Here is a 13203-nt window from a genome sequence, read left to right as displayed (position 1 = left end):
CATCTTCTTTATTATTTTCAGCAACTTTTCAAATCCCTTGTCGAAGTACCATTCTCTGCCTTCCATCTGCAGCAATTCCAGCGTGGTACCCGGCTTTTTCCGACCATTTTCGCAATTTGGGTACAACAGTTTGTTGTGATCCTCTAACATTTTCTCCAACTTCAACCTCTCCTTTTCATTTCCGCAGTTCATCTTCGCATCAAAAATGGCCCGACCCAAATCGTCATCCGGGTCATCAAAAATCGGCTCATCGAAAATGAGCTCTTCTTCAGCTTCGTCTTCCCTCATTCTACTACCACCGTCTTCAGTGAATAAGCTGGGATAGTTGTCACTATCCTCTTCTTCTTCGTTGTCTTCCAATATAACCCCTCTTTCTCCGTGCTTGGTCCAACAATTATAGCCGGGCATGAAACCATTCTCCAGCAGGTGGACGTGAAGGGTCTTCGAGGTAGAGTAATCCTTCATATTCTTACAGGAACTACATGGACAATACATGAAACCATTCGATCGCCCGTTTGCCTCAGCCACGTTGAGAAAGTAATGCATGCCGATAATGAACTCGGGATGGCACCGGTCACCGTACATCCATTGTCGACTCATCCGCATTTTATATGTATATCAAAAATCATTAAGTACACAACATCATGGATATATGAGTGACCAACTTAACTAATATTCAAGTTCATCACATAAAACTAAGTTTTTTTTATAAAAAAGAAGAGGCTCACCGAGGTTGTACGGTGCCGGCTAGGGGACGACGCTAGCGATCGACGGCGGTGAGGACGGGGATGATACTAATTAAAACCTACAAAATATACCATAATTTCAGCTCAAATTGATTATAAAAAAGTAAAATCCCTAACTTAGGCATTTCATCAAACACCTTGCTAGCACTAGAAAAATAGTACGAGTTAAACTACCAAAGAAATGAGCTAAATTAGGAACGCCGGAAGAAAGGATGATATTGCTAACCCTTGGATAGATGGAGGTCGTTAATCTTGTTAAAATGGTGGAGAAAAATAAAGATTATTGGAGTGTGAGAGGTGGAGAAAAATTTAGATTGTGAGGAAGAAGAGAAAAATGAGAGCCAGCAGGGGGCTCGGGACGATCTGGGCGATTTTGATATGGCTGGGTACCCTTTCGTACCGGTTCCTAACACGAACCGGTACGAAAGCTCCTAACGAACCGGTACCAAATCTCCTCGCCCGCCAGAGCCATTCAACCGGTATAGATAACCCCATTGGTACCGGTTCGTAAGGGAACCGGTACCAATGGCTTAGATGGATGAGAGGTTTTCTACTAGTGTTGCAATCAAGCTCGGAGTCGCCGGCAAGAACCGTCGTGATACACCCACACCCTCTCGGAGTCCCTCTGACAGGGTCACGTACAGCCCCCCACGCATCCCGCTCCAGCACGTCGCCTGCGGAGGAAGTGGCGCCTCAGCAGCACACGGTGAGCCGGTTACAGCACCCGGACTCTGCCGCTCGTCGCTGAGCCCCTCTCCGTTGCAGGTCTCCTACATCCTCTATAGCATTAAGTTTTCCTCTGGGCCAAGCCCGTCCCCAGCACTCAGCCGGTGCGATCGCCCGAAGTCCTGCGTAGGCCAAGACGTGTGGACGGACGAAAAAATCTGGGGCCTCGACTTGTTTTATAGATGCCTTTGTCTTGATCAACAGGCAACAGAGTTTTCCGCTCAAAAAAAGGCAACAGAGTTCAGGCCGAGTTCATGTCTAGCCAGGTCGATGATCGTGCGAGTATGGGTGCGATCGGTCTCTTCAGGCAGGGTGCGACACTGCGACGTACGACGTACCGTACCGATTAGAATTTAATAGTAGAGATTTGTGCGAGTTGTCGGGCGCCTGGACGGGCCTGTTTGTTTTATGTGATCCAGTGTAGGGGAATAGTCTGGACTGTTTGTATATAGATGTTGGGCCTATGAAAAGTTTGTGGCATGTATATAGATGTTGGGCCTACGAAAAGTTTGTGGCATTTTTGGCCTGTTTGTGACACCAACCACCACCTATTGCAATTTAATAGTAAAGAAGATATGGAAAGAAGATGGATTGCAGGAATCTGCAGCAATAAAGAGATGTATGTATATATAACCGAAAGAGTTGACGTTTTCTTCTGGTTTCTTTGACGTTGTTGTTCAGAGAAGATAAGCATCAACTTGCTTCCGTGTCCAGAGAGGTGGTCATGCAGTAAGATTAATTAACTCATGGCCTTCAGCCTTTCTATGTTGGAGCTTTTTAAAATTGTACTATTTTATTAAATAGTATTTTTGTCTCACTAATGGTATGTTACTTATATCAATTTGTTTTGTTGTAGATTCCCAAAATAAACGAATAATGGATAGCTCAGATGCTGAGAGCAAGTTCGAGGATAGTGCAACTACGCAAGTTCATGCTAAGAGCAAGTTCGAGAATACAACTACCAGATAGTCGTACATTACGTTTTAGAATGTATTTTTTATAGATTTACACACTTGTATTCATTGGATCATGCTTTTTGTAAAGCTACAAAGTTGATTTAATATATGAGGTCTTTATGTTCACTATATTGCGGCTCTTCTGCACTTTCAATATGGAACAAATAATGGTTATTGGCAACATATAAACTACCACCTCTCAGATCAAACTACAATAATTGTTCAAGCTATGACATCTGTGTTCATTTAAAAATACATTTATGCATGCTAACCACCAACGCATATGAATTGTTGTTAGGCTCAAACTATATACATTGCTAACTTCCAACGCTTCATCAGCCAGTTACCAACGCATGTATATGTGTTGTTGTAGACCCTTGCAAAGCCACCAACGGCAACGCACTTATATGGACATCCGGCAACGCATCCATACGTTGCTGAAGGGGGATCCTGTTGTAGTGAGAATGATGTTTGTTTGCGAAGAACAACAGAGAACAGAGATTGCAGTAGATTGTATTTCAGATGTAAAAGAATGGACCGGGGTCCACAGTTCACTAGTGGTGTCTCTCCAATAAGATAAATAGCATGTTGGGTGAACAAATTACGGTTGGGCAATTGACAAATAGAGATGCTCATACATATATCATGATGACTACTATGAGATTTAATTAGGGCATTACGACAAAGAACATAGACCGCTATCCAGCATGCATCTATGCCTAAAAAGTCCACCTTCGGGTTAGCATCCTCACCCCTTCCAGTATTAAGTTGCAAACAACAGACAATTGCATTAAGTACTGCGCGTAATGTAATCAACACAAATATCCTTAGACAAAGCATCGATGTTTTATCCCTACTGGCAACAGCACATCCACAACCTTAGAACTTTCTGTCACTGTCCCAGATTCAATGGAGGCATGAACCCACTATCGAGCATAAATACTCCCTCTTGGAGTCACAAGTATCAACTTGGCCAGAGCCTCTACTAGCAACGGAGAGCATGCAAGAACATAAATAACACATATATGATAGATTGATAATCAACTTGACATAGTATTCAATATTCATCGGATCCCAACAAACGCAACATGTAGCATTACAAATAGACGATCTTGATCATGATAGGAAGCTCACAAGATCTAAACATGATAGCACAAGAGGAGAAGACAACCATCTAGATACTGCTATGGACCCATAGTCCAAGGATGAACTACTCACGCATCAGTCCGGAGGCGGGCATGGTGATTTAGAGCCCTCCGGTGATGATTCCCTTCTCCGGCAAGGTGGCGGAGGCGATCTCCTGAATCCCCCGAGATGGGATTGGCGGCGGCGGCGTCTCTGGAACTTTTCTCGTATCGTGGCTCTCGGTGATAGGGTTTTCGCGACGGAGAGAATATATAGGCTAAGGGGCAGAGTCGAGAGGCGCCCGAGGGGCCCACCCCATAGGGCGGCGCGCCCAAGGGTGGGGCCGCGCCCCCCTAGGGTGTGGCCGCCTCGTCGCCCCTCTTCGTCTCCTCTTCGGACTTCTGGAAGGCTCCGTGCAAAATAAGACCGTGGGGTTTTGTTTCGTCCAATTCCGAGAATATTTCCTGTGTAGGATTTCTGAAACCAAAAACAGCAGAAAACAGGAACTGGCACTTCGGCATCTTGTTAATAGGTTAGTGCCGGAAAATGCATCAAAATGATATAAAGTGTATATAAAACATGTGAGTATTGTCATATAACTAGCATGGAACATAAGAAATTATAGATACGTTTGAGACGTATCAGCCATTGATACACCTGTTTCCATCTCGCATCATGTCTTGCGTTGGTAGTTACGCATATCCACATCACATATATGCGGAGTATTTCGGAACACCGACGTGGTTTTCCCCGCTCCGTTTAACTTTGAAGTAGCGCACCCCTGCCATGTTATGCCATGCTAATCAACACTTAACTTTGTCGGTAGAAAATTCAACTCCAACCTAATTTTTTTGTCCGGGGTTCCGACTCCGATTAATATGGATAATTTGCATCGCATCATCTTTGCCATGTCATGCATATCATCTTGATCATGCCGATTCTTCTTCCGTAGTAGTAAGTGTTGCATCTGTTGTTTGTTGTAGAACTTTGCTTCTTCACGGATATGACGATGAGTTGACGTGAGCTACGACAAGTTCTCCGGATTTTCTTCGACACCCTTTAACTGGCAAACATTTCCTAAACTCTTGTCTCTGTAGTAGTCACTCACCTATTTTATTTTGCCTTCTCTCTTATGCTATCCTTGAGTCGTGTTTTTGTCACGTGTCCTACACACTTGTTACCTCAAGCAGCCCATATTTCCTCCACCACCCTCCTATAACTGTTGTTTGGTTATCGGGTCTGCCTTGCGAGTCGTAGTGCATGCTAGTGCCGTTATATCTCGTTTCGTCATCGTTATCGTATTGGGTTATCTGTCGGGGAATCATGACACATGGTTTATGGATATATTTGTTGGAGATACTCATGCTTTACTTAATGTTAACAACTAAAATTGTAAGCAAAGGAATATGTGAGCCCCTTTGCGAAAGCATCGAAAATTTGACTCGCTAATGTCCCCTAGGACCCGAGTTCTTGTTATCTATTCCGAGATTGAGCGCTCTACCCGTACGTGGGGGAGTCTTGAGTCTGTTTATTGGGAGCCACAACCTTGGTTTTATTTGCTCATATGCACGATTTACTTTATGTTGCCTTCGGGTGTTTATATTCTGTATTGTGCATCATCTCACGGCCGGTTTAGCAAAAGCAGGTTGTTCATGCCAGCATAGCCCTCCTCGCAAACCTCTGGGTCCGTATCGGAGTACGGCCGAACTTCGTTACGGGTAACTTAGTTGGGTGGCTACCATTAAACTTTCTCTTGCATTGGGAACGGTCTTGTTGTGAGATTCCACCTGTAGTAATGGGTTCTAGCATGCGTATGGTTACATTAGGGCAACCCCTGCAGGGTGTACATCTTATCGATAAGCCGTGTCCGCGGTTATGAACGACTTGGAGCTGTTCAGCTCAATCATAGAACAACTTACACCTTGATGTTGATGCTAATAATTTGCTAATGACTTGCGTAGTAACATAGCATTACTACAACGGCTACCTAATAAAACTTGTCAACCGTGTGAGTTCCCTTGTTAGTACTTCTTCCTTTGTGAAGGGGGAATGCATCGGTTGTGTTATGTTTACAGAGTATCGAACTGTTAGTTTATACGCTCTCTCAGCTTCTCTGATAGACGAATGTTGTAGATTGTCTCTATAGGTTTTTAGTGCTTGCCGCTGCCGCTTAACCCCACCATATTGCCTATGACGCCCTCTTGCGTCCTCTAAGTCTCCTGTGTGCCTCAAGTACAAAGGACGACTGGTTGGAGAATACTTATACGTCTTGTAGTCTTGTTAAGTACGAACATGTACTTATTGCTGCTTTGGGACATAACCAGGCAAGTATGAAGACGTGTTCGATGAAGACGACGTTAGCAAGGTTACCCTTCCGGCTTGGCCTGGGCAGAGTTATGGACGCCATCGTTTATCTTCAGGACTCTTAATACAATTTGTATCTTATTCGTACTCAGACGTATTTGATCTTCCGTATGATTTGGATCTTTGTATTGTATATCTATCATTGTTATAATATATGTTTCTTGTGTGCTCTATAGCAATCTTGTTGCAATGTTACCGCTCGTGTTAATTCCTCTTGTATCACGTGTGTGTTTTGTCGTGCACGTCGTGTTGGAGGGCGTCTCAGAATCGATATCGTGCGGATTTCGGCGGGATCGCTGGAATCCTCATGGTACCGGTTCCGGAGCGTCACATTGGAGCAGGGAATTGATGGGCTCAGACATTGTTTCACGGATGATCGTGTTATACTTAAGGTTATGGCGATTGAGGTGGATACCAAGTTACCTGGCTGGTTCCTATCCTTCTACCTTGAAACAGCGGAGCTTAATAAGCTATGTCCCATCATTCACGCCGACTATATGTATCCTTACATCATGAGGTGGCCTCCTTCTTTGGTGCTCGACAAGGTCAACCTTCCATCCGTTCCATAATTCTTGTTGTGATTGTAGTTTGAATTTTAAAATCGGAACAAGAACTCTTTAAGAGCCGAGTGTTCCGAGCTTCTCTGGTTAAGCTGCACGTCACTCTCGTTGGGCCCACCTAGATGTAGCCGGTTCATCTGTTTTGCCGAAGCTAGGTTGGTATGTTTGGTCGGCTTTTGTTTCGTGTTGACTTTCATCTTCTTTCCGTCCCCCTCCTCATCCAGGCTACCAGCTCTCGCCGCCACCGCTGCAGTGTCGCCCCTATGAGCGCTCCCCACAGTCGAAACCTAGAGATGAGTAGGAGAGGCGACCGTGACCATCATCTTTGGCATCCATAATCATGGGGCGTCATCACAGCTAGTAGAACTGTAGAAGTGATGCCCCAGCAGAAGTAGCCGCCTCTAGCTCCTGCTACGCTCACCTTAACTCCCCGGCCGCCGCCGCCGTGTGCAACGCGCCGTCGAGGTCCCACTGCACGAACCGCATGTGCGCGAGACAGGGCGGGCGGGAGGTGCTCGCAGCACTGGGGGGCCTCGCACCGTCCCAGCCGCGCGTCAAGGTGGCCTCCTGCGGGTGCCTTGGCCGCTTCGGCGCGGGTACCAACGTCGCCGCCTCCGTCCCTGGAAGCGGCACGGCCGCGCTCGCCGCGCTGCTCCTGGAGCACCTCCTCGGTGCGGCCGAGTTCGACGCGGACGCGGGGCTTGCCGCGCTCGCATTGCGGGAAAAGGCGGTGGCCGCCCTCGCGGAGGGGAACACCGCCGAAGCTGAAGCCCTCTTCACCGAGGTGCGTGCGGGCGCGCGAGGACGCCGTCTCTGACGAGCCTGCTTGCTCTGTCTCTGTTATTCATTGCTCTTCAGAATGCCATGAACAAAACTGCAGTTTCCCTCTGTTGTACTCTGATTATGAGGTTGATGTACTGTAGAGTATTGGACAAAATCTGCTTTGATGTTGATATTTTCTCATACTTCCTGACCGTGTCCTCTACTTTTGGTAGATCTGATTGAAACAACCGCAGGGTCCCATATGGGCTTACGATTTGGGGCCTATGGATATCGTTGTGAGTTCAGATACATATAGGACCATGTTTTGATGCGTCTGAAAATTTATTGCCCTTTTTAGTGTTGCAGCAGGATGCACAACTCCTGCTAGATGAATTGTGTAGCTGCTGTGAGAAGAAACGATCGACGCCCTGTTTCATTAGCATCCCTTTTTAGTGTTGCAGGATGCATAACTCCTGTTAGATGAATTGTGTAGCTGCTGTGAGAAGAAACGGTCGGCGCCCTGTTTCATTAGCATCAACTAGCATAGCATCCGTTTTTATTTTCACAAAGTATGGTTCTGACTGTTCAGGTGGTGTGCTGGATATGCATTGCCAAGTGGCAACTGAATTTGGTGATTGATCATGTTGCAGGGTCTGCTGGAGCCTACTGCTGCACGCGCCATGAAGGGCCTACACCAGGAGGAGGAAGCGGGCAGCGACTTGTCCGTGTTATACATGTGCCTGGTTGGACCAGGTTAGACATGCTTATTTGGTTGACCTTCTTCTTCCAGGGGCTTTACTTTAAGATTTGAATTTTGTGTGCCATGACAAGTTCGTCCATTAATGGATTAGATATATTTCGGTTGCTTGTTTCCATTTGTAAATAACGTAAATTAACACGCAATTCTCTCTATCAGACATGGGAATGTCAATCTGTAATATTTCAGCTCACAAAGCAGTTCAGTAGTTCACTTACCTTCTTTTCTGCACTACTCACCTCATGTCGTTTGACAGACACATGAACGTGCTACTGTTATTAATGGTTGGGGTGGAATCATTTTATCTCAGATTGAGATGTGCTTCGTGTTCTGCACCTTATTTTGGTTCATATGGTGCAGGACATATGCACATAAATCATAGAGGTGTAGAAAATGTCGCTGTCTCATCTTGGCATGTACTCTCATTCCCCATGAAGCTATGGTAATTGGAACTTCCTGTTTCTTATCATAGAAATGGCGCTACACTAAAACATATTTTTTGACAATATGTGGGATATTTGCTGAATAAAAGGTATTCAGGTGCAAAATCAAAGTAGATGATATAGCGCCCAATCAGAATTGTTGGTTTCGGTCATGTGACTAGTGCATCTAGAACCTAACCTATTGAAGATGATGGTGACGAAGTATTAACTCGTCAATACCTACGGATTGTAGACTTAGGGTTTCGTAGAAAGTAGAGGGCAAGTAGATCTCGAAGGTTTCAGGCGAACAAAGGTGTTCATCTTTGAGTTTCATTAACAGGCAGCAACTTTCTTAGTGCAATTTGATGCCACTGATTAGTAATGAAAGCTGCTGCATTTTTTTATGATCAGCAATGGAAGCTGCTGCATTTTCATGATTAGCAACCAAACTTGCTGAATTTTTAGGTTTCCGCAAGTGTTCTTGTTAACAGTCAGTACTATATGGTCTCTGATATACTTGTTTATTTTACAATGAGGGGGTAAATCCTACATTTTTATTTTGAAAATGGGAGAAACTCAAGTCCCTCGCAGATGCTAACATGTTAATGTATACTACTTGCTTTGAGTTATAGTGGTTTGCGCTGATGGTGCCTATTTAGTTGCTAGGTTTTAACTTAATAAGAATTTGATACCTGCTCCAGCAGGGCTATAGTACTATAGTAGTCAATGTAATTAATGATTTTTCTGTCAAAGGCCTCTTCTTGTTAATACTCATGTTACTAAATGTGGTACTACTTTCTCTGTCGATCAAGTCTTGCTCTATTGGTTGTGGTTTAATCCTGATGGTGGCATGCGATTTAATTGCATCCATGTGTGTGTGTTGTGCTATCTGTGAGTCCTTTCCTTTTGATGGACATGAATTTCTTCTTGATTACTGCCACATGGTATTGGTCGAGGCCCTAGTATACTTTTTTGTTCCCCTCCACAATCTTGAGTTCATTAGTTTCTAGATACTAGTTGGATCTCCTGGTACTACTGAAGCTATGCTACTGGAGCATCAAGTCAGGTCCAGCCAATTTCTTGTACATATGTGTTGTAAGAAGTATCATGGTTTAGTTTGGCTAGGACTTGTACATCAGAAGCGATTATCCATTTTAGATATGAAAGATAGGGATTTCCCTATATGTACACTTGTTAACTTCATTGTTGCTTGTAGAACATCTATTTCCTGTTTGGGATGGCCGTTGCGGCGAGTAAATCTCGGCGCCTCAGAAGTGACATTGTTCATTGAATTCTGGTTGTGCATATGGTGTGTAGCTGTGCCTTGTTAATCTTACAGAGGTATAATCCATTATTTAGTATCTTCACATGCCCAGGGCATGCCTATTTCCTCAGTTGGTTGTTATTTGGATGTACCGTGCTCTCCTCTACATGCTTGTCATGTCCCCAGCACCATTAGGCAGCGAGACATAATCCTATGTGTGTTGGGCTCAGAACCCAGGGCCGTGAGGGCTTTGTACGCGTGAGTTGGGCCTGAGGCCATTCCCAGCTGGGTTGGAGCTGTAACTCGATATAGGACGAGCATCGAACCAGATACGGTCATCGAATGAGAAGAATCCTGAACCCCCGAATCCCCTTCCCAGTTCATCCTCGTCTAGCTCCCGATTCCCCAATTCTCCCTCCTGAATCCCTCTTACTTCTAGATCGGAGATAGGGTCGTGACAACCTGGTATCAGAGCACTAGATCCTCGACCAAAATCCACTGCCAATCCTTGCGCTGGCGCCGCGTAGGCCAAATCCGTTTGAGGCACTGATGCAGCAATCCATGGAGAACGTCACGGCGGAGAGCGCCGCGACCACGGAGATGCTGCGACAGCTCTGCGACTCTCTCAGTGGGGTAAAGCAGCAGCTCACCGAGCTGTCCACGCAGGTGGCGGACGCCAACTCGACGCTCCGCGAAAACCGTGAGCGCACGGCGGCGTTGGAGGCGCGCACCGAAGAGATCGCGCGGCGGTCGCCTCCAGAGGTAGATCCAACCTCATCGGCAGTGCCCGGTGTGGTCTAGACCACCAACCCACCACCGGGCCAAGCTGCGTTGCTTGCTACTTCGACAACAACAACAACATTGGCACCGGGGCAACTGCCCCCTCAAATCCTGGTGGATCTAGGACGTGGATCGGCTTCACGACCACCATCGCCGCCCCATCTCGGCATGCCCTACCCCCACATGGTCGGAGTCGGATCTGGGCCAGAAGGACACCGCGACGCTCGACTTCACCGGGGTGATGCGCCGGGGATCCTTGGGATCCCGCCGCCATCCCCGGGCACAGGTATCCACCAGCTGTCCAACCATCATGTTCATCCTGATCCTAGTCATAGTGCACGCATGGAAGAGTTTAGAGGTGGCACACACACTGACAATTATAGGAACACACATAACCCAACTCCTAAAATGGACTTCCCAAAATTTGATGGGGAGAATCCAAAACTGTGACAAACGCAATGTGAGAACTACTTTGAGTTGTATCATGTGCAGCCATGCTTGCGTACTCACTTTGCTTCGCTGAATTTCATCCAGGAAGCTGCTCTTTCGTTACAGAATCATGAAGCTAAGTCAGGTAGAGTTGAGAGCTGGAGTGAGCTTTGTTCCTTAGTGCTTGGTCAAGTTGGTCGCAACAAATATGCCTTGTACCGTAGACAGCTTCGAACTCTCCGTCAAACAGGCACCGTAACTGAATACTAGATTTAAATGTGCGCCTTGGCGCACGATCCCGTGAAATTCATGCCAATTTGCAGTTTGTATAACTCCACTAAAAATCAGGCGAAAAATGATAATACATTTTTTATACAAAACAAAGTCGATAGACAAAAATTACGATTCTTGTGCAGACATTAATTAAGACAAATGGAAAACTAAAGTTACAAAAGTTGCATCAGTGAATCCTGTCATCTATATCGGGATGTACCCGAATACAAACAGAAGGGTGCCGACATATGATAACTACTGTTTATTTTACAGAAGAATAAACAACACATGTGCTACTACAGAACTAACGGCACACGGGCTTTCAAAGATTTGTATATGAAGGAAAAAAATGAATTGATCCTTGTACCAGTTCTACACTCGCATGTAGATAAGCTCCTTGATTCTCCGACCACACGCATGTTCGCTGAATATGCAGCCTGATGCTTGTCAATTTACCAACAACCTGCATTTCCGACATGGAACACATGAATTATTGTTGTGAATTTTACGCATATCAAACTCAAGAAAGATACACTGCCCGTTTCTTTTAGAAGTTTCGAGTGCATTGATATCCAAAACAAATAAAAAACTGCACAGAAATGAGATTTTTGGATTTTTTTATCTTCAGGGCTGTGTGTAGGACTGCACAGAAGGGGCTCCTCCGTGACGAAAGAAGAACGCCCTGATAGTTCTTCAGGTTGAGAATTAACAGGGAAACTTGGGTTCTGATGCCCGTTTTCATCAGACGGGTCCTTTTGTGGCAAAGAAGCATCTTCCAGGTTGGACTCTTCTCTATCCTTGAGGGTTTTCTGTATAAGCATCTTGAGGAAATTCATCACTTGTACTGCATACATTACTGCAGTCAAAGGATCGTCCATCTGCATTTACATGTGTGCAAGAATTAGCATCCACTAAAATGATAGTTGCTATCTTTCTGTCAGGAAAACATGTTACCTGGGTCATATTTGGTGCGAAAACCATAGCAACATTGTGATCATTAGGAGTACTGTTTTGCCAACGAAAGTTGACTAATTGAGGACAAAAAATTGTGGTGTCAAATCAGTTAACCGCACCACATAACTGCGCTGAAAAGCAGCATTATATTCTGCAACAAAGTTTGTTGTATAGAATAATCACAACTTTGGTTTACATTTGAAAAACAAGGTTGATTTCCATTAAAAAGAAACTCTCGATTCTCTGGCAAGTGTTGATACAGAATCCGACTATTGAAGATAAGCACATCAATAATAAATCTCTTGAGTGGTAATCTCAATGGATTGTCATAAGCTACATGACAGAAGGAAGCTTACTTTGATTAGACCTGCCAAAGAATGAACATCAATGCCATCTGGCACAGTTCCACTATTTAACTGATCTCTCACAAACTCTTCCTGACTATTTTCTGCATTTATATGGAAGATACCTTCTGTCTGCAAAGTAAAAAAACAAAACATTATTAATGTGGTCAGAACTCAGAAAAAACTACAGGAACACTGATTGAAAAGACAAGTAAACATTAATTAAAATGCTAAGACATCATACCCGAAGACCACCTTGTTCATAAAGACGTCTTTGCATCATCAAGAGAATCGTCGGAACACTATTTCCTCTAGAATGATACGAACACTGCATTGATTGTGTTGACACTCCGAAGACACTGGCACTGCATTTGAAGTTTGAATTAGCTGAAGAACACCAACAACACAAAGAAGTATGAATTGGAACATATCATGCACGATGCTCCAAAATACACCTTTATACCATATAAAAATAGGAGCACGTAGTCATTGAGGTCAAGGCATATTTCACGTTTTTTGTTTTTAAAGAAAAGTCAAGGGAGCTTTTAAAGAACCAGATTTCAACAATTAATATGGTATGCAAGAACACTCTGAATTCGGTGCTGAATATACTGGTTTACTATCTCAAGTGCCTAAAATATCAAGGAAACTACTTTTCATTTACTTTCAGGACCTTTGTTTATTGCAGAACATCAAAACTCAAACACCTATGGTTCAAGAAATTAAAGGCATAAACTGACT

The 13203-nt window shown here is 44.6% G+C and overlaps 1 protein-coding gene across 1 annotated transcript; it reads right to left on the bottom strand.

The window, feature by feature from the left end:
* Positions 1 to 11198: 11198 nt before the first annotated feature.
* On the bottom strand, positions 11199 to 12853 carry LOC124647702 (rho GTPase-activating protein 1-like; the record flags this gene model as incomplete). Its single annotated transcript, XM_047187598.1, has 7 exons — positions 11199 to 11228; positions 11532 to 11627; positions 11698 to 12042; positions 12119 to 12170; positions 12238 to 12269; positions 12475 to 12594; positions 12707 to 12853. Coding segments are annotated over 7 exons (822 nt in total), but the record flags the coding sequence as incomplete, so codon positions are not given.
* Between the last annotated feature and the right edge of the window lie 350 nt (positions 12854 to 13203).

The sequence above is a fragment of the Lolium rigidum genome, chromosome 4, assembly GCF_022539505.1.
Source record: "Lolium rigidum isolate FL_2022 chromosome 4, APGP_CSIRO_Lrig_0.1, whole genome shotgun sequence".
NCBI lineage: Eukaryota > Viridiplantae > Streptophyta > Magnoliopsida > Poales > Poaceae > Lolium > Lolium rigidum.
The sequence above is the reverse complement of the archived record's forward strand: the minus strand, read 5'-3'. Positions and strand labels throughout refer to the sequence as shown.